This window comes from Colias eurytheme, chromosome 15, assembly GCF_061535395.1.
Source record: "Colias eurytheme isolate Ceu_HAF_F1 chromosome 15, ilColEury1 Martin Lab GWU primary, whole genome shotgun sequence".
NCBI classification, from domain to species: Eukaryota; Metazoa; Arthropoda; class Insecta; order Lepidoptera; family Pieridae; genus Colias; species Colias eurytheme.
The window spans coordinates 2278712-2302391 of NC_142994.1; the positions used below are offsets into that span (position 1 = coordinate 2278712).

At 32.5% G+C, this 23680-nt stretch overlaps 1 protein-coding gene across 1 annotated transcript in view; it reads left to right on the top strand.

Moving 5' to 3' along the window:
- LOC149902136 (kin of IRRE-like protein 2) overlaps positions 1-19351 on the top strand; it is a 155161-nt gene extending 135810 nt beyond the window's left edge. The window contains exons 10-17 of the mRNA XM_090110132.1: positions 1665-1827; positions 3367-3518; positions 5123-5345; positions 7360-7575; positions 9537-9665; positions 10828-10920; positions 16112-16236; positions 17925-19351. Coding sequence (XP_089966258.1) covers positions 1665-1827; positions 3367-3518; positions 5123-5345; positions 7360-7575; positions 9537-9665; positions 10828-10920; positions 16112-16236; positions 17925-18020 — 1197 coding nt within the window. The 3' untranslated portion in view covers positions 18021-19351. The remainder of the gene's footprint in view (positions 1-1664; positions 1828-3366; positions 3519-5122; positions 5346-7359; positions 7576-9536; positions 9666-10827; positions 10921-16111; positions 16237-17924) is intronic.
- Positions 19352-23680: the final 4329 nt, after the last annotated feature.

Here is a 23680-nt window from a genome sequence, read left to right on the forward strand (position 1 = left end):
ATAGCATAATACCGCCAAACTTCCTTGAACTGTACCGCACTGATCCGAGTAAAGACGGACAGGTGCACAAGCAATTCATCGGTTTTTTCATGCCACACCGGACCGTAAAAAATCGGAATGCCGGACAGTAAAATTCCTTGTAGTGCACAAGCGCCCTTACCATTACTTTCGTGGATGCTTAACAGTTATAAAGAAAAATAATATATGCAAAACTAAATGTGACGTCATTATAATTTAAAAAACGCACTAACATGAAATTCTCCAGTACTTTACCTGTCAATTTGTGTCCTAATATAAACAAGACCCAAGCTATAGCCACGACATATTACACGATTATATGGTAATGTATGGACATGTCGTTGTTACAAGGCCTATTAGAGCTAATTATTGTATCTAATAAATCAATCAAGCGTTCATCCTCCCGGCTGATTGACATGCGTTACATAATATATCACGCGGAAAATATAGTCCATGTTATCTCTATAAATATAAAATTCTCGTGTCACAATGTTAGTTACCATACACCTCCGAAACGGCTGGACCGATTGTCATAAAATTTTGTGTGCCTATTGGGTAGATCTGAGAATCGGACCTACTACTCTAGTAGATGTTATATATTATGATGTAAGGCAGAACAACATTTGCCGGGACAGCTAGTTATATCTTATGATAAAAGGTTGTTAGGTATAGGAATTATTGGAGAAGAGAAAGTATCATATTGATTGCGGTAAAACCGTAAAATAGTATATTATTGGACTGACCGGATGGCTTAGTTGGTAGCGACCCTGCCTGAAGCCAGAGTTCGTGGGTTCAATTTCCTTTTTTGCTTTATGTTAATAGATTATTAACATAAAAGCGAAAATTATTATCCAGCCTCTTTCTATTCGTTTAATAAATAACGAAATAACTAAACGTATTACGAAAAAATAAATTAATCAAACAATTCAACAACAATAAGAAAATGTCTATGATTTTATATTCCTTTCTATATAGGATAATCGTGTTGATCCAATTTGCATTTAAATGCATTCTTTTGTACTCATACTTTCGCTTGCTCAACGTCGATGTTGTTTTGCTTTGAGCTTAGTGCGACTTGAATTACTGAAATATTTCTGACTGTGCTTTTATTGGTTGCGGACTGCGGTTAAGAAACAATAACGAGAGCAACTACATAATAATGAAAATAGACTTCAGTTAATATTTCTTGAATGTTTAGACTATGTTTAGACACTTAATAAATTTCTTTCTACTTTTTGAGGAAGGAAAATTAATTAGGTATCGAAAAATATATTTCGAAATAGTTTTAACTTTATTATTTTAATTTTAAACTCGAGATAATCACTTTAATTGATTTAACTTTACGAGATTTAAATAAGTATAACAATTGATTCGATGTAACATCTATTCCATAGATCTATTCATTATATCATATTTTATTATATTAAATGAGCTCAACAACTCGCAAATTTTACAATAAAAGGTCACGAAAGAATGCTCTTGCTCTACTAGCTCTATGTTCATTTGATGTATATGCACCTATACACATTGAACTGGTAATTGATTACGAAAAATTATCATGATACCCTAACAATACTTACGATTTTAGCATATTTAACATAGCTACAAAGTACTATAGAACAGCCTAAAATTCTCCTCCCTTCCAGGGTGTGCTCCTACAACACAATCCAGCGAACGGCGTGATATTGACCGGCAACACTAACCTCGCTCTCAGGAACGTGTCGCGGCATCAAGCCGGCTTATACACGTGCACTGCGTCCAATGTGGAGGGGGACGGGAAATCCCCGCAACTGAGGATGCAAGTCGTTTGTAAGTTATTTTGGACTATATAATGTACTTTGGGGTAGAACTTAAAATAGTTTGGTTTTTTGGTCTATATGTGTAGGGAAATTTTTAAATGTACCTAAGGCTTTATCTTCTTTAAATCTTGACATTGACATAATCTTGGCTTCCACCTTTTTAGGGAAGTCCGAATGTCAAATTCTGTTGTGATATTTAGTAATTTGAAATGAGAAGTAAATTCGCCACATTCTAGAATATAGTATTATTCAAAATGGATAATTCAAAATACTTCTTATTGTTTATCCTACTCTATTGATAATATTTTTTCTACACACTATGTAATGTGTAAGACAAAGTTACATATAACTGAGTCATCAAATAAAAGAGTAATATTCATAATTGGAGTATTGAGCGCCCTGCTGCGTCTTTACAAGGAAGTTTCACTTCCTCTACCATTTATTTAATAACAATCTTGTTTAAGACAATAACATCAAGAATGCTATATCGTTGATATCCGCAATGATTACAAAAGTTACAGTCAAAAGTAGACAGCGTTATGTTATTATCATATTTATCGCGTTTTTTATACGTCACCAAAATATTTTCTTTTTCCTCCAAAATTGCCGAGCACACGTGTCACAAGTGAAACTTCTTTGGCAAGATTCAAAGATATCAAAATCGTCGTTTTACTCCATGACGGTATTGACGTGACGCGACCTTAAAATTTTGCTCCTAACGTGCCTAAAAAAGTTTCACTTCAGTAATAAGTAAAAACAATGCTTAAATGATCGAGTTCTAAGCTTTTGAATACGCAACCAAAACTATAACAATGAATCAACCATCTAGAATCCCTAATCGATTGATTCAGAACAATTGGACGAAATAATCTAATCAGTGAGGTTCTTATCAGTAGAAAACGACAGACATTGTGTTGGAGGCCTTTGATTCGATCACAAAGAGGTCCCAATGTGGATCATTTAATCTATTAGGGACTAATGATACGGTGCTCAGAGTATTCCACGGGTTAAGTAATTGTTGGAATTGACTGGGTTGGCAAAATTATTATTTGGTCATTTTTTACATGTTTAATATAAAGGCTATCTATTTTATTATTTTATCGGGATTTTTATTTATTTTAAAGATTTATACATAGTTCTTATATGAGGAATGAATAAGTGTTTATTCCGCATAATAATTTAAATATCTAATTTAAAAGTTTGTCTTCTGCTAATAATAATATTATAAATCAACGTGATGTTAATTTATTTCTTGATCTCAATAACGATTTAATTCATCGTAAAATGTCATGTATTATTATTAATTTTAGATAATTTTTTTATTCTTTTTTTATTCTTTTTTTTATTATTTTTTTATTCTACCTACAATTTATGCCGCTTCGATTTCGTATTTATAAAAATGATTACATAATATGATAGACAACTATTACTTTAATGAATTTGTCTAAATGTTGCAACAGATTTCAACCTACCTAAATTGTAACTGACGTACCATTCCGCCTCACCTCAGGCCAATACAATCATAGAATTGATTATCTGTTCCTCACAGACAGGCCACTGTGTCGGACACGCGAGATCAAGTTAATCGGCGCTGCGCTGCAGGAGCCCTCAAGCGTGGAGTGTCTGGTCGATGCCTTCCCGCCGCCAGACACTTTCGAATGGACGCTGAATAATTCTGCTGGCTCGATTAAGGTGGATGCGGTAAGTGAAAAAAATTACGATTGTTTTTTTTTATCTATTTAGTATTTACCTCTTTATTGTGCTAGAAAGTAAGTACAAAAAGGTATTGTGACATTCAATAAGAGCACAAAGGGCGGCCACATCACTGTACAGCTGTGCACTGTGCAGTAAATATATTATAATAAATCAAAATATTCTAACACATATTAGGATACTCATACATAATATTATATTATAATAATTGTATATAACTGTTGTTGTTCATATTTTTTTTTATAAAAAAGCAATATTAATTTTCAAGTCCGTCATTAGGTACTTACCTGGTTTGACGCAGGAGCTAAAAGGAAACCCGTCAAAACTACCAAAAATTTTAAAATAATGCAAAATTAGGGGAAAAAAGGAAACAAAACTAATCACACTCCAAAAAGTAATTTAGGTACAATACGATGGTCCATGGTGCTATAGAGATTAATTTTATTACTTCTTTATTAACAAAGTAGAAAGAATATTAAAGGTTTATTTCTATTAACATCGCATCCCTTATTGTCACACAAATTAGCACCACACGTATTATTAACGGTATTAAAAGAACAATAAACTTGTCCATCCCAATTTTACGACCCTTATAAAGATAGAAAGGGTGTTATACAGCCCACTGGATACTTTTGATTTGTATTTACGCAAATATATGGAGGAATTGAGGAATCGGGGCCACACTGCATACAAAGCGATGTTTACAAAAACCCGACGTTCTTTGAACATAAAAACGACCGTATTATCTAGGAATAAAAGTCAAAATAGATCCTTTACATGAAATTACTTAATCGCTTCTTTCAAAAGGCTCCTTTGATATGGGATAGACGAATGGAAAAAAATACTTTTTGGAGCGTCACTCACACGTTTATTTCAGTTTCTAGGGGAATACATCTTGATTCTTTACAATTCGACCCACGGGTATATGATATTGAGTAGGGATTATTTTTCGTGATTTCTGACTCAAATGTTAAGTTCTTGTATTGAATATTTTATAAATATCATGTAACATGTGAGCTTTGCGTTCTTTATGAGTTCCTTTTGATGGATTTTCCTTCCAACCTACGCATGGCATTTCATTATAATGGTTTGGAATTTATGTTAATATTGATGAAACGCAAGATATTTTCATATTTTTACATGATGCCAAGAAAATTAGATATTCTGATTAAATTTAATGTTTATGTCGTCTATGTTTAACTTTAGCTGTTAAAATTTGATCAAAATTCTTGACCCGAGCTCCGCGGTGGGGAAATTAATAGCATTTTATAACAGCGGCGTTATAGCACGTTTTCTTGACAGAAGTTCTGGCGGCCGGAAGATTAAACTTCATAAAATTGACTTCCATTATATTTTTAGAACAAATATTTTACAGCTATAATTTTAGCAGATTTCTCATTTTTTTACTCATTTCTATAGTAGGCAATAAGTACGATTTCCCAAATTCTGTTCAGTAATCGACGGCACAAATGTTTCACTTTGGTCCTTCGAGTAATATTAAATAAAAAATTTGAGTTTTAAAACCGCGTTTCTTTCAGAGGATATAGTTAATAATTCAAATATTTCAATTACCCAAAACATTTCCTCCCCAGGACCGTTTCACAGTACACGCGAAAGAGGGCAAATCGATACTAAAATACACACCTGTATCCGACGTGGACTACGGCACGCTGTCGTGTCGTGCGACCAACCTCGCCGGCCAGCAAATATCGCCGTGTGTCTACACGCTGCTCCCGGCAACCAGACCGGACCCACCGACCAATTGTACTGTGTACAATTTGACTGATGATTCCCTGGATTTGACGTGCCTGTCGGGTATGTAGCTTAGAAGAGAATTATGTAGTGTGTATAGGTAATGTTAAGGTAGGGATTGGCAGATTGTGGAAACTTGGTATTTAAAGAGATGAATATAAGATAAATGGTCTGTGTTTATGCAATTGGGTATATTTTTCTACAGAGATGATTATAGGATAATACTGCTTGTATTGTCGTCATTATTTTTGCCAATATAGACAGAAAATTCTTAATATGTTTTACCCACGTTTATTTACGATGTGTGAAATGTTTCATTGATTGATTTCGTAGCGTCTTTCATTATTCCAGCTAGTAGTAACAAGTTAAAAAACTTTTCTGCGTAGCCAGTATCTTTTTACCCGACTACGGCAAAGCAAAAGGAGGGTTATGATTTTGACAGGCTATGTATGTATGTATGTATGTATGTATGTATGTATGTATGTATGTATGTATGTATGTATGTATGTATGTATGTTCATCTGTTCCCTCGTAACTTCTAAACTACTTATCAGAATTCGACAAATGACATATCATTAGAAGCGTCTTAATTGTCCGCTGGTTATAGGCTATATGGGGTTTCACAAAATCTAATGTGGCGCCCTCTAGCGGACAAAACATACAGAGTAAAAAAATAAAGTTAAGATAAATATGCCGTGTTTGGTATCATTTGAAAGCTTTTTACTTGCACATTTTGAATATATATATATTACTAGCATTTGCTTGTGACTTTACCTGTATTCATGGGCTGATTGCATATAATTCACATCTTTTCGTTCATAGCTTCTTTATTAGTTCATCAATTTAACTTTTGTTTTATACTTTTTCAGCGTCGTTTTTTGTCGTAGTTGGGTTTTAGTTGTTTTACTTTTTATCTTGTTTTATATAAATTAAGCATTATAATTCTCATTTCAATCAAATTGACCTCACTAAATTAGATTTAGGGTAACGACGACCCGGGCATTACAACGTGAATATTAATTAAAGTAACATGATACTCTTGGACGACCACATTAACCGGACAATAAAATTCGTCATGCGTGTAGATGCCAATCAATTGTGTTGTGTTTAATTTGATAGATGATTTGCTGGATTTGTCGTGTTAATTTGGTATACCTTGACGGATCGGTTCCGTCATCTCATCCCTTAGTCAGAGGTCAGTGAGGCAACATGAGCTCCCTGATCGATTATTAAGCTAGGCATATTATATTATTGTTTCGTAGGAAATTACTTATGTTTACGGGAAAAACTGTGATAATGCTTTTAAAACCTTAAAATATTTGATCTGAATACTATGAAGAATAAGTGTATCAAATTTTGACGTCTTCCATTTGTGAATAATTATACCTATGTTTGTAAACATTTACTTTAAACGTTGAAATTGCTTCATTCAATTTGAATTTCAAATAAGAAACACATACTATAAGAAACAAATAAAAGAAAGGGGACGCATTACTCTATTTAACTAACGCTACCAGGTACTGAAATATACCGCAAGCAACTTGTAATTCGCACTCGTATTTATGATACAGTAAACGTATACTAGGTAGGTAGGTATAGCTACGTAACACATCCATTTTCTAAACATTATTCACCCGGTTGCGGCGTTCTATCCATATGCGACTGAAAACAGCGCTTGTCTAATGCGTATTCCATGTGTTTGGAATACTAGACTGCTCCTGCTTCCGGCTTCTTGTGTATGCGATATATTTGGAAAGTACCCTTTGAAACGTTTTGTACCTTTGTATGTGAGTAGTATTATAAGCGAGTTGTTGTTGATGATTCAACGTTTTATTCTATTATCTATTATAAAACATGTTGACTGTAGAATGAATCACTCTTTGATTTTTTAATGTTATAATAGAGCTTAAAGGCCGATTGAAGAAATGGAACGCAGGAACTTCGGTGATGAGTAACTAAAAGCTATCCAGCCGTTACTTATTCCCTAAATAATAGTAATAAAAATAATGTTTAGCATCCAGTAGCATTAATACGTGTATGCAAAGCCACCTGATTACTTACACACACCTTTCAACAGGCTACGAAGGCGGCCTCTCCTGCACATACATAGCCGAAGTGTGGGCTAATGAAGGCCTAGTAGTGAACTCGACCAATGCAGTCACCGTGTGGAACCTACGTCGGCTGGGCGCCAAGCGCCATTTGCGCGTTGTGGTCTACGCGGCGAACGCACGCGGACGCTCTGAGCATGTCAGCTTTACTGTGGAAACGGCGCCTAGATTGTCGCCGAGAACAGGTATGTTATTGTATAATTTGTACTGTATTAATAGGTTTTTGAGTCTTAGGTCAGAAATGGTGTGTTAGTTATTGACCTTATATGCTTCCATGCCTGAAATATAAGTTCAGAAGATATTAATCGTATTTAATTATAGCGTAGGTTATTGTTTTAAATCCTGAGCAATTGCAGTTATTATGGAATAGTATAGGAAAATGCCGCCTTCTTTGTACAGTGGTTGAAGCGTGAGCGTAGCACCGAGGGGTCCTGGGTTCGATTCCCGGTGGAGACGAAGAAAAAAAAATGTCTCGGTCTGGTAGGACACAGAAGGCTGATCACCTACTTGTCCCTAAAGAAAATCGATCAGTGAAACAGATGTATAATGCATCTGCCCGGTGTTTAATCGCTCTGGTTTTTTTCGATCCATCAGTTTAAAATCTGACGATATAATCTGCTTGTACCTAATGCTCACTTACTGTAAATAATATAACCTATGGTATGACGTGGAAAAAAAATATACCGAATAGAAAATAAAAATTTGTACAATCATAATATGAATAAAATAGAATCCAACAAAGAATCTAATTTATTAAAGGCTTTGCAAAACTTATAAGATATCAATCATGTTAAAGCACTCTTCCAAAGTCTGGCATGTAGTCTGAATTAAAATTACCATTTTTCGACTAGCATAATAAATCAATTCACAAATTATCTTATCGTTGGCAACAAGCCATCTTATCCATATTAATTTGACAGTGACTAATGATGACGATCCTGTGTTAATTATTATTACTAATCACGTCATTATTGAGGTAACCCGTTCTTAACTTACTGGTGAATTAATCCCAATGCCTTTACATGTGAAGTTTAAGCTTGTTCGTTAATTTAAGCCTTTCAGTCAATGATACCGAAATGAGATACTATCGAGCGATTATGTACATCATAACCTTTTCAGCAAACTAAATAATTAACTTAATAAAGGAAAGGGTTGTATTTGTTTAGATGCTATCCTAAAACTTATGGGACAGTGATTTAAATGGTATCCGTAAATATTTTGTCATATTTGTAGACTTATATCTGTGTGAACTCGATTTAATATTTACTACCATTTTGACAAAATCAATAAAATAATATTATACGTTTCTGTATCTTTATTATATAATAAAGTATTTAACAATTAAATTCACAACTATTAAGTCGCAAGTCCAACTTCCAACAGGACAAAAAAATGAAGCTATATTCGCGCGAATATCTACAGTCCTGACCTAACAATGTAGGTACTTTCCGCTAACATTATACGAGCTTATTCCAAAGTCCTCTCTGACGTGTAAAATATTAGTAGGTAATTTTTTGTGCAAAAATATCTTTTGAAAGCCGCTTTGAAGAGGTTGCTTAAAACTTACGGTATCTCTTTAATTTCCGGCTTAAGCGGCATTTTGTAAAACGTGATAAAATGGAATATCAGAAGGTCAATATTAAGTAGCGATAAGCAGGTTTAGAATTTAAGGAAAGAGAGAAGTGAGATCAATTTATACTGATACTATTTTATCTAGATATTAAATTGTGGTGATTATAAGGGCGATTTAAAAGTATTCTTATGATGTACGTGTTCATTTCCTACTAATATACGAACCAAGTTTTATTTACTATTTGCCAAATATGATAAGTGTGTTTGATTTGTTCCTCTATACATCCCTGATACATAATATGTGATACATAATTTTAATTGAAAATTAATTTTAATAACGCCAGAAAAATTATTTGAAGCTTATTCTGTACATCAAATTTAAACCTAAAGAATAACTCGCAAAATAAAAATATCTAATTATTATCAGTGTAAAGATAACATAAGCTTCACACTCCATTCAAAGGAAAAAAATCCATAATACCACAAAGAAGTCATCATTATAATAGACTACAAACATACACACATTCGTTTTCTTAATTGTACGTAGGATGTATCATAGAATAATTTGTTACAGAGGCCCAAGAAGCATGGGAGGTGAACTGGGCCGTGGGCGGCGTGTTGGGCGCCGCTCTCACTGTGGCCATTATACTGTGCCTAGCGCTCATTGCGACGAGGCTACGGCATAATTCGACCAATTATGACGGTTTGTATTCAATTTTTGTACGGAATTTTTGTAGGAAAACGGCATGTACCTGAAGAATAATGATCAGAGGTAGTCTTTTGCGTTGATCGCATTGGTTAGACGTGGGAATATTAAGCTATCATGTATTTTGTTAGCTCAAAAGCCCTTCTAAAAGAGGTATGGTGAAATTAATGTAGGTTTGAGTTTGAATTTACGACGGATTATTTGCGGAATGGTTTGCATATTATTATTATAAAGTGTATATTAAGTATATACCTATATTAAATGATGTTAAAATGAAAATTAAATCAAAGCATAGTCACGATTCATAATTAATTATAGCATTCATATCTTCATGGAGAAAATAAAAATAAAAGGGTACGATGAATGCTCTCTATCATAGTATACAAATAATACGCGAAGAATTAAAAATTCAAAGAGTTCATGATAATATAAAATAATAACATAGTCTAATAATTAATATTCAGTGGAAACAATAACTTAGTTCAACGTTGCTTTAAATATTGCACACGTAAATATGTTTTGATAACGTGCGGGGTTCGAACTATGCATCGCAAATTTGCTCTAAATTCAGTTTGTTCGTTCGTGCTTTGAATATAACTTTTGTGTTAAATATATTAATATTATCAATATTATGTTTTGTGTTGCTAATTTTGAAAAATACTCTATGAAGTGTTGCAATTATTACGGTTAATTATAATTTCTCTAATATGAAACGTAACGAATATGAAACTTTTCAAAAATAATAGCATAGGGTGAAATTACGACAAATAACAAACAGTTCAATACGTTCAACAAAAAAAAACAACAATCTTGAAGAATCAATTATACTCTTGCTCTACTTTTAAGAATATTTATTTTTACAGAAACTGTGAGAACAAATTGTTTATGAAATGAGATAATTTAGCATTTTTCTTAAGACTTGAATTTATTTCTGTAATTTTAACAACTTATTAATAATATTCTAACAATACAACAACTATTCTTAAATTTTTTACCGTACGGTAACTAGAAACCAAAACCAATATTAAATGGGATCGATTAGTTTTTTATTTATTTATTTTTTATTTTAAGATCCAATAAAAGTAACAAAATGTCGGAATCAGTATTACACATTAATAATATCATAAGACATTGTGTTTAATGATAATATTTGTTACAGTCACAATGCAGTCTTCTAAAAATCAAAAGGCGTCGATGCAGAAGCGAAGCTCTCCAGACGATTGCAATCCAGATTTAATACCATTGAGTAAGGGTAAGATTGTTTTACAATCATATTTCAGTATCGTATTATGTAACGGTATCTGTTATTGTCTTATAGGAATAATGGTTATTTAAACATGAAAGATTGGTTTAATGTTACTGAAAAAATAAAAGAAAAAGCAAAATTAATAATGGGGCAGTGACTTAAGTGATGTTTCTAAATTGTCAGTTAAGCAGCTACATGTTGTATGTACCTTATATTTTTAATTAATTACTATCGGTCCGACCCGGCTTCGCCCGTGGTACATATTAACGTTTTCTCTATATAAAAACCATCCTTGTACTTCAAGGAATATAATAAAAAAAGAATTATCGAAATCGGGCCACCCGTTCACGCATGATGCCGTGACCAAGGAAAACGGGTTTCATTTTTATATGTATAGATATTTACTTAGTTTAAATAAACTCAAATGAACGAACATTTATTAATTACCACGTTAAAAATAAAATTACAATCGAATTAACAAAACGTATTTATTGAATCTTCACTATCACTACATAGTATAAAACAAAGTCGCTTTCTCTGTCCCTATGTCCCTTTGTATGCTTAAATCTTTAAAACTACGCAACGGATTTGGATGCGGTTTTTTTAATAGATAGAGTGATTCAAGAGGAAGGTTTTAGTATATAATTTACTAGCGACCCGCCCCGGCTTCGCACGGGTGCAATGCTGATACTAAATACACTACAGAAAAATTGTGAACGTTGTATAGGTATAAAATTAAAGCGGCCCGCTCCGGCATCGCACGGGTATAAAATACATAGCCGGGCGGCCGCAAACGCTACGTCGCGCAATTTTTAAATCTGTAATATCTTCGAAAATATTCACTTAAATCATACGGTGTAAAGGGCCATATAGATCTATATTAAATGAACAATGTATCCATGGTATTTAATCGGTTAAGGATTAATGCTGTATTGGTTAAAATCGCTTCGAAAATTAGCCATTATTTGTCGTAAAAAGTAAATGACAAAAAAAAGTTATTGTGGGTTATCCATAAGAGATAGACATATACCATCGCGGACTTTTCTGTAGACCTTTTCAATGTGTATAATACTTAGTACATTATTTTGATAAAACTCGTAGGGTTCAGCCTGCGTTTGCAATGTAAGCGAAATAAATGTAATTTTTTAAGACATCACATTAGAAACCTCAAAAATAACAGTACTTCTCCACTACTTAATGGATCTTATTGTACATATAAACCTTCCTCTTGAATCACTCTATCTATTAAAAAAAACCGCATCAAAATCCGTTGCGTAGTTTCAAAGATTTAAGCGTACAAAGGGACATAGGGACATAGGGACATAGGGACAGGGAAAGCGACTTTGTTTTATACTATGTAGTGATTGGGTTTTAGACAAAGCGGGCGAAGCCGCGGGCGGTAAGCTAGTATATCTTAAATTGCATGTCCAGTGTTCGTCTTTCAATCTACAACTCACATTCTATCAATGAAGTTAACTTATTAAAATCACTAACACAGTATGAAATAAAAATCAACGTGCCCTTTGATATTGCAATTGACATGCATACTGCATAAGTTTTGCATCTGCGTAATATACATGCGTCATGTACATTAAATTATTCATATACAGATGTTCCAGTAGTAGTTTGTATGAGGTGTGTTTTAGCATGAATAAACAGCTCGGAAATCGTTCTCACGTAGAAGATTAACGGTCAGTCGTGGAATTTTAAGCCTAGTGCTCGTGTATTATTATGGTATAGGCGAAATAATCGCTTGTATATGTACCTATAATCTTTAGATACAAATGGGATGGCAGTATATTTCTATATACCTTATATTAAAACTTTATGAAAGAAATATATACAGGTATTCTTGAAATGCTATCTTATAGAGGAATAATGATATTCGTCAAATAATTTCAGCAGATTTTCTACAAAATTTGTTCTACAAAATGGTTAATAATAATTATATTCGTATATGTAAACAGATTTACCGAAGGGTAGGCAGACGCATGTTTAACATGCCTATCTACCCCTTGGGAGGGCCCAAGGGGTAGATAGGCATGTTTTGTTTAATTCCCTTAAATCGGGATTGAGATTTGTTAAAAATCGGCTTTTGTACCAAATTCAGACATTCTGCTGCATTATCCTATCCTTCCTACTATCATCACATCACATCATGATGAGGATCATCCTATATGCCTATGTGTATTGTGTATGTATGTACGTATATATTTGTTACTCTTTCACGCAAATACTACATTAATCCAATTATGTGCATACATTATTTTTCTCATCAAAATGAAATAGAAATTCATATTCGCTTTTATAACATCCACGGCCAATGTTCCATATTTCATTATTGATTTCTGCCTTTCATTTTGTCAGTTTTTCCATTGCGAGTTTATACGGACCTTTCTGAGATAGGATCATGTCATTAGGGTGAATAGTCTGATATAATAGCCATGTCACTTTATCCTTCCTTAGACGCTATTCTGTGAGGATTCATTAGTATTAGCAATCTTTAATTAGCCGGGATTTAGATGGCTTTTGGTATGTTTATAAAAATAAATGTTATATTATAGTTAAAACTACGTTATATTTAGCCATTATAGTTCGTATGTATATCGTCTTATGAATCATTTTCATATTATGTTTATAACTTTTGTCCATATTCAAGGTTCTCCGATATTTGGAGCTGATAAAATTTTTGTAACTGGTCGGTTCTTGCGTGATTAAAATGTACCTTTCTGATTCGTAATTATATCCTACTGCACAACAATAGATACCTATTTGTGAAAACTGGCCCTAATTTGATTACTAATACAAAATTATTTTTTCTATGCAAACTATACCTGTATAGTAATGAATCTGTGATATCCGAACTAAAATATGTTAAATAAATAAAATACTATAGTTATACAAATACAGTATTTGTATAAGGTTGTTTATCTAATATTGGTTAAACTATCTGGTAACAAATTTCTCGCTTTGAAATTAAATTCCAAATCAATCAAAACTTTGCTGTTTTCTCATCAACTATATTAACACTACAATTTGGTAAATTTATGGTTTATATATAATATAATTTTTACGTTTACGTATTCTTCGAAGTGAACTTAAAACTGTTTGTGTTCTATTTCAAGACTTAAACAGCTTCGCTAGTTTTTCGAATCACAATTTTTCTAACTACAATACGTCTTGATTTCTTGTGACAAACAATATCAATAATATTGCAACGATGTAAGTAGTCAAATTACAACCATAATAGGTACAAATTTGTTCTCGAGTGCGTGTTTTGTCAATAGGTACTTACACAAAATACATTTTACACACGTTTTTCTATAAAAGCTAAAGTATAAACGCTAATATTGTATTGTAATTATTGTCAAGTCATGTTAGAAAGTCTTATTAGCTGAACAAACAGAGTTAGAACATTTTCTATTTTGAGTTAAGAGGATTAGCGCAACTCGCCTTTTGTTTATTTTTCTCTACTAATTTATATAAGAGAAAGCTTAATCCAGTTATCGGTTGATTACTACTGCGCTATAAATGATAGTGACTGCATTTTATGCAATGAAAATAAATTGTATACTCTATTGGTTGTATTAATAAAGATAATAGTAGAAATTAAAGACGGTAGACTGAATTCGAAACGCAATTATTTTTAAGTATTATTGTTTGACTTATCGAGTTTTCAACTACAGAATGAATACGCTATTTTATATAATGAATTCATTTTATATACCATATGGCTACGTTTTAACATCAGAAACACACAAGCAGAAAAAATAATACAATGATGAATGAATATAGGAAAATAATTATGTTAAAAATAATATGTTGTTTAAGTACCAGATATTTAAATCAGTTTTTATACAAGTAAATTTCAAATGCAACTTTGCAAAGATACATACTAGGGTCAAATCTCTAGACAGAAGTCGAGGCCATGCCCATACTTATATCTCTCCTTCATAGGTTTTCATAGATAACAAACACTGATACGATCTCCCGACCTTAATTAGTTCTAAATTGAATAGCGACAAGCCAATTTATGTAGTCCCGTGAAATGTTTCCGCGAACTTAAACCTTTGTTATGGCCCTCCATTGTTTAGATTTACCTTAGTGACGAAAGTTAATAAGTGAAAGATCTTTCATAATTAAATTTGTTGTTGCGTAAAAGTTTTGCGGAATTTACTGGATAATCGGCGGTGTGAATAAATTCATTTTTATTTTATTCTCAACCAAAGTTGAAACTAGGCGTTCACGGGTCAGTGGTGAGCGGTTGAGCGTTTTAGTAAGTCCCGAGTACGATTCCTGAAAAAAAAGAAATAAGTATTAAAGAGGCGAAATTTCGTTGAAAGGTATTCTTGAAATTAAGCGATTTATTCTCTTTAATATTATAACATTTTTATCATAATAATAATTATGAAATAAAGAACGAAAGCAACAAATAAATACATAATTTGAATGCTACGAAACTAAATTATTGATACACATACATGAATCATGTTATAAAAATAATACAAAAATAATCTAAAAATAATATAGAATAAACATAGCCGTACCAATAATTTCAAAGATTGTACAAACAAAAACTTCTACAACTTCATCACACTTCGAATTTATTATTAGAACATATTCGTAAGATAAATATGTTCTTTACTCTCACAGCTAACAATACATTGAATTAATTAACAATATAAACGTTGTAAAAAGGTTTGAAAGTTCGTTAAAATTTGAGCGTCGTTACTGAGGCATTATTCAACACTCCTCTGGGAGGGATCGATCCATGCAGTTACATTGGAGGCGTGTACTGTAATTTTTAACAGAACAAGCTGTGTGTGAGATAAATATGAAATATGAGGGGGTTATAGGGTGATATTATAATATTATAAGTGGAAGATGTGTTGAGTTAAAGAAATAATAATATAATATTTTATGTAGATGGGTAAATGATGAGAATTAAAGACATATAAAGTTTGTTATTTTAAACAGAGAAAGCTATATGTAAAAGATACAAATAAAATATTATTATGGGGCATTTCTTTTTAAATCGATTGGTAAATAAGTTGTGTATTAAGGACGTTTACTATTATAGGTCTTTCAAATTCATTCGTATTCACAGATGAACATACTTTTAAATAATTCGCACATCATAAAATAATACCATACCGACTCCAAATCTATTTCATCTAAAATAGCATTTCTCTTGCAGACGCGGACTGTCCGAAACCGCCTGAATACTCAGCGGTTGTGAAGCCAGAAGTAAAAAATTCCTCAAGCGCTGTAAGTTTGCGAACTCAGTCCCCGGGCACGCCCCCGTCGAACACTGAGTTACAGGTCTGTAAGTACATACTAGTGTTGAGTATATTTTCTAGGAAATTAGACGAACTACGCTCCTGGAGATCTTTACGGAGAGTTGTTTAGTCTTGTCTAAGTGTTGTGTTGTTTAATGTTTAATAATTGAGAAGATGTAATCAAATGTATGATAAATATAGGGCAAATTTATACGATAATAAACGCACTTATTAAATTATTTATCCAATCTGTACAAATTAATTGAATCACAAAAATGTGACGCTTTATTAAATTTTAATGAAATTCTCAGTTCTCAGTATCGACTCGCAAAATTTACGACTTATTATATAAAATCGAATGAAAAATCTTTTCCGCAAAATTGATCTGCATTACGTTGATTACTATCTGATGCTTTCAGCTGCAATAATGAGATTTCTTAATTTGGATCGTGGTCATTATTTATTTTAAATGCGGATATTCTGGCTTAATGAACTCGAGAAGCTAGCATTTAAATTGCAAATTGTTATAGTGAATACGCAACGAAATATCGTTCCCTGTATACAGACATGAATGATTTGTATAATGATCGAATGCACTTTTACAAATATTAAAATGTTCCAATATAAAACGTTCCGAAAATTGTATCGCCGCACCTTTGAATTCGTTTTGATTAAAAAATAATTTGGGGTTTGATATTATGTTTGTGTTCGATTTATTTCCATATTAATAACGTTGAAATTAAAAATGAGTACATATTTAAGGGGCTGTTTGATTAGGTAGAGGTTGGCGTTTCGCAATTTTGTGAGGCGAAACAACTGTTAATCAAGGGTCCAATTAAAATTGTAGCTGTGCGCTTACATTGTGGGGACGTTTGAAAAATTGACCCGATAGATGTGTACAAAGAGTTATTTGGTAAATGATTGATTTATGCCCATTTCGCGCTTTATAAGCACCGTTGGCAATTTCACACATGGCAGTTTGTAATGAACTTCGGGCATTGTTAATCACAAAGGTTTATTAAGAACACAATTGAAATTGTAATCTCAATATTATGTTAAGGTCTTGAAGCCTCGTGGCAAATAGATTTGGCCTTTCCCGTTTTGCGCTAGACCGATGTTATGTCGGTTTTAACAATTATGTATCTTTGTAGAATTTATCTGTTTATAGAAGGCGCCTATACAAACATAGTTAGACGAAACAATTAGGAAGTTGTGAAAACGGTGTAAATTAGTACTTTAGAGTAATGGCACGAGGATTATTATTGTTATACTATAGGTATACAAGTTGATTATTTAAGGGAACGGTTATTAGGATAATAAATGAATTTTATTGCAATGGTGTGTGTGTGGTTTACTAGGATTTTTAAGCTATTGCATAGCTTCTATCGCGGGCCTTGAGCGCGGGGACCGAATCCAGAAATTTAGTAACGAAAAACCTCACGCTCCCCACTCCGACGGGCGCGGAGGTGTGCCTTGAAGGCATAGCATGCAATAGCTTTACCGCGGCAGTCCCCGAGTGCCACACGTCTTTTTTTTTCATCTCTTTGTAGAGAGAGATTGTCTTTGACTCACAGTAGAGTTTAAATAAAATTAAATGTCTCTGGAGGTCTACATTTATTTTGTTAAGTTGTACATTTATCAAAAACGTTATTATTATGATATTCTATGTTAGCCTTTTTAAATTTAAGTATTTAAATAAGACGATTATGATAAATATTATATTTATTCCAGAACGAAAGAGCAAGTAATGGAGCGCTAAGGTCACACAGAGAGGTGGTGACCACACGGACCCCGCTCCTCGCGGCACACCAAGAAAGCTGTGTGTAACCATATCGCACGTCGGATTTCTGGGACATTTCGTGACTATGTACATACAGTAAATACATGATTCTATGTAATATATAATGTAATGGTACTCCGTGCCTATAATGTGTTCTATGTTGATCATTATTTTAATACATACAGTTTGGTTGATAAGTTTCTGACTGAAAACGCGTGATATTTGATGGGTTTCATAATTTTAGTCAATGCTCGTTTACATTCACAAATGCATTTGAATTCGATGTGGGATTTAACGTTTTCAATAGCACATGCTAGTTATTATTGCTTATGTGATCGGTTTATTTATTTTAGGCCCGATTTTTCAATCTTTGGTTAAAACTTTCTCGTCCAATAAAGTATTACGCGATAATATTAAAATGTCACCTGTAAACTGTCAAATACGGGCAAGAAGAATACATTTTTGAAATGGTACGTTATTCGACGAATAAGTTTTAACCAACGATTGAAAAATTAGCCCTTAGTAAAATAAAAACAGTTCTCATTATAATATAAATGAAGAGTTTGTTTTGAAGACAATAATTAACAACCAAGCTCAAACGGTATCGACTTATTGAAATCAAATCCGACGGCTTCAAGTTTTTAAAATAGATAATCTAATACCTAAAGATAAGTCCTAACTTTTGTATAATTAAGTGATGTGTAAATAATGAAAATATATTTATAGCGGCTTCAAGCCGTTTCTTAACTATGTAATTAGTATATTAATATTGTTTATTTCTTAGTAACTTTTCGTTTATCGTTTCAAAGCCTATTTCTTAATGACCAAGAGAAAATTACTTCGCAGAATTGTGATGCTATCTCATGTTATTTAAAACAAAAGAAAGGGACGGTTAGAACATTACTCCTGCAAAGATAATTGGAGATTAAGAAATAGGCTCTTAAGTGCCACTAAAATAAATGAATTGTATGTACTGTGGTACTTATGTGTTAAATATTATGAATTTGTTTCCAAAGCGTTTTACCAAAGATGGATTTTTAATTGGTTAGGATTATACTTGTAGTGAAATTATTTGAGGACTGATATTATATTTTCCTTAGTAGTAAAATTATAAAAAATTGTAAGCAAATTTGGTACCTTTATTAATTTAAAATTAAAGATAGTAAAATAATTTGATTTCACTGAAGTGCTCAAAATAATAAATGTATATTAAAAATAGAAAAGAATATGATTTGAAAACGATATTGTTTCATTGTATCGAAATTTGAAAGAAATAGGAAATTATTGTAAATGAATTGTTACTTTACCGTTTTTATTTATGTATTAGTATATATTTAAATATATATTACTCAAACTACTATTTTAAAAGAATTTACTATAAAGAGCACTGTTCCATTGTAAAAATTAACTTTAAATGTAATGAAACGGACAGCGATTTTTATTACATGTGATTCAATAAAGCAAATAAACAAGATAAATGAGTTTTTTTTTTACATTTTGATATTCCATTAAATAATTTATTCAACTACATAGTAACTAGGAATGATACAAAAAATTCCTCAAGAGAGGATTTTGATAATTTCCATCCCTGAGGAGATCAAAAGTGAAGTCCCGTGTCCCGAAGTGGGGTAAGGGGCAGATGTATTATCCACACATTTGTTTCACTGATCGATTTTCTTTTGGGATAAGTAGGTGATCAGCGTTCTGTGTCCAGCCAGACCGAGAAATTTTTTTTCTTCGTCTCCACCGGGAATCGAACCCACTCGGTGCTACGTTCACGCGTCCTCCACTGCACAAAGGAGGCGCCCATGTCTTAAGGAGATAAAATATTTGGGATAACATTTTTTCTGAAATAGATATTATGACGTAGGCATCTGCCAAGAATTTTGATGAATTCTACCCCCAAGGGGCTAAAATAAAAAACCGATACCTAATTTATAATATCACTTCTTAACGCGAGCGAAGCCGCGGGCAAAAGTTGCATAAGCATAAATTGCAATTTATTCTTACTAATCCCTATTTTCTTATTACATAATTCGAATCTTGGACCTCAGTTCTACACTCACCACGGCTGTATCGAGGAAGCAGTGAGTATACTACTGCTTTATGTTTCTTGGTCTTCTTATCGCCAAAGCCTGAACCGATTTTAATAAAAATTGGTAAAAGATCCCACAGGTACCTTATTTCCTGTGACTACACGATGCCGCGGGCTTGCTTTTAAAAGAAAATGTAATTTTTATAGGCACGTTTAACCTTTAACCTTAAAAACCACCAAATAGGTGTGTATGCAGATATTTTTCCTGAAAATAAATGAGTGTTGGCTTCTGTGAAAAACAATTATAAAATTCCCATGAAGCAATTCATATTTTTACACCGTTAATAAAATTCATATGTTTATATTAATACTTGGATTCATTTTTAATAACACGAGTCTTAGAACTGACATTTTTCAATAGAGAGTAAAAGCTAAAATCTCGGATATAATGAGCTTTCATAAAATATTGATAGGAGATTGCTATTGTAGAATTATATTAGCAGAATATCTTATTTTGTATGATTAAAGATAAAAGGAAATTATGAACTATTTTTGCTCTCAAATCCTACCTTATTCCTTCATTTTCTTATTGGTTTAATGTAATATATTTTTGTACATAATTACGTGCGTCTTTTAGGTTTATTTCGTATTGATATCATTTCTTCTATTCTTAGAATTAAAAAATGTATGTAACAACATAAAAGTTCATTCCAATGATACAATATACTCTTTAAAAATGTTGAAATATATAGAACTATAACTATGTAAACTAACTAGCTGTGCCCCGCGGTTTCACCCGCAATGCTCCGTTCCGGTGTTAGATAGCCCTTAGACCAGCAGGTCTAAGGGCTATCTAACACCGAAATAATTTTTCAAATCGGACCAGTAGTATCTATCTGATTAACGCGATCAAACAAATAAACTCTTCAGCTTTATAATATTAGGTACTATAGATTAGTTAAATGAGAAACGAAGTACAAAATAAAATAATTTTCCATAAAACCTAATCGCTAACAAAAATAACTTGAAGCATCAAACCCATGTTTTCTATAGAGATGAATAGACACAAATATTGATACACGTATACCAACAATACTGATTTTGTTAACGACATGCAAATACAATACTTTTACTGAACGCAGCTGACCTTTCTTTGTTATATTTTCTGCAAATAAAATTCGTATTACGTTCTTAAGAGGAATATTTTTTGTAATGATATTACTATTTATTATATTACTAGCTGTGCCCCGCGGTTTTACTCGCAGTGCTCCGCTCCTGTTGGTCTTAGCGTGATGATACGTAGCCTAATAGCCTTCCTCGATAAATGGGATATCTAACACAGAAAGTATTTTTCTAACAAACAATCTCTTCAGTTTTATAATATTAGTATAGATGCTCTTTAATAACTCAGAAATAATTTAGATTAGCTACTTAAAAAGATAGAGTACTAAATACAAATAAAGTATGACAGTTTTTTATGTACCGTCAGCATAACACGATTTAGATTTTTCCTTTAGAATATTCAACGGATCCAGAGCACTTGAGCACATCTCCAAACTTTTACAACACATTAATTATTTACTATTTTCCGTAGAATTTCACGTGAAAGTGCATCGTGTGCATTAAACTCCAAGAAACTGAACGCGAAGGATTTATAGAACAAACTGGAAAGCGGAAGAAAGCTGAATTATCTCAAGGCCGTAGGGTATAGCTTACTTTTAATGCGTTTTATGCGAGATTAAAAAAAAAACTTTGTAATAGTTACTTCGTTCTATGATGCTAATTTTTTGATCGAAAAATTTTGTGCAAACAATTTGATAAGCAAGTGAAATAAGTTATTATTAGTAATTAGCTGCTCCGCGCGGTTTCACCCCCGTGGCTCCACTCCTGTTGGTTGTAGCGTGATAATATATAGCCTATAAATGGGCTACCTTCCTCGATAAATGGGCTATCTAACACCGAAAGGATTTTTCAAATCGGACCAGTAGTTCCCGAGATTAGCGCGTTCAAACAAACAAACAAATAAACAAACTCTTCAGCTTTATAATACAGTAGAACCTCGATAAGTTAAAGTCCAAGGGAAACACAAAATATTTTAAGTTATAGAGGTTTTAAGTTATCAAGGGTCTATCCATTTTTCACTTCTTCTATAGCTTTTATTTTATCAGCGTAGGTGAGGGTTGTTAGTTTTCTTTTTGGACTAATTTTAAGCCAGTTTTATCACACAGTAAGTAAAGTGATGTTTCCAGGACAACGATCAAAAACTTATGATGCAAGTAAGTCGTTGTCATAAAGCTAACCGCCGCAAAGCTTTGAAGTATTTTGATAAAGCAAACAATAAGTAATGTATTGTTTACGTTAACAATACATAGTAAACACGTACAAGCAATAAATACCGAAACCTTTTGTTTTGACACTCTTTCAAAATGACTCATTGACAAAAAATTTTATGTAATAGAGGTTGTGGAAACATTTTTTTAAGTTATTGAGGGCCACTACAGAGATTATTTATTTAAGTTATAGAGGTTGCGTATTTTAAGTTAAAGAGGTTTTGGGCTCTGATGGGAAGGGAACATATTATTTTGTGAAGTTACAGAGGTTTTTATGTTATCGAGGTTTAAGTTATCGAGGTTCAACTGTATTAGTATAGTTCGTGTAGGTTCACAAACCCTGAGCTTATCAAATCGTAGCTTTTGCTATAAGTATTTTGTTCGCTTATTTCTTTGGTAGGAAATAGATTTTTAAACGCTTGTATTATAAATGCCGCATTTGTATTCCATTTACGCAACTCTTATATTTTTTTGTTCACTTGTTATTTATATCGTTATTATTAGTCAGTCATATCTCAAGTTAATTTTGGAACAACATTTTCAGTAAATATTCAAAAGCTTCTAAAATCCTTTCAAACAGTACTATGCGAAACTTAGTACCCTACATCTGATACATGTTTCCCAAAGCTCTTAATAGTAAAGATGAAGATCTTGAGTCTATTAACATCAAAGTAGCAAGTCACTTTTCACTCATTTATACAAACTTGTTTTCGTAGGATACTCTTTAGCGACTGTTATATCCGTCTTTATGAAATCCTTTTATAAAAGGCTCCGTTTAAGTTTGCTTGAAAATAACATGTTTTTTTCTAATATTAGGCCAACCTGCCACTAAGATTATATTTAGGATAAAAGTTATTATAAATAGTACTTTACATAATACATTCCTTAATCCGAAACGTAAATAATTTAGAATTTGGTACAGAATTGGTAAAATACATAGGTACATATTATTTACTGCAATATGGTTAATCGTCACATAATCCATATAATTTACTAGTTGTACCCCGCGGTTTCACCCGCATTGCTCCGCTCCTGTTGGTCTTAGGGTGATGATATAATATAGTCTATAACTTTCGATAAATGGGCTATCTAACACCAAAGAATTTTTCAAATCGGACCGGTAGATCCTGAGATTAGCGCTTTCAAACAAACAAACAAACTCTTCAGCTTTATAACATTAGTAGAGATTTGTTTCGTAAATAATAACAACTTGATATAAAATTTTGAGATGCATAGATAAATCCAACGTTGGTATTTTATGTTACTAATGAAATTTCGGAATCATACCACTATCACAATATGTTCTTTATATTTATTTTCAATCCATCATTTCGTAATTTAA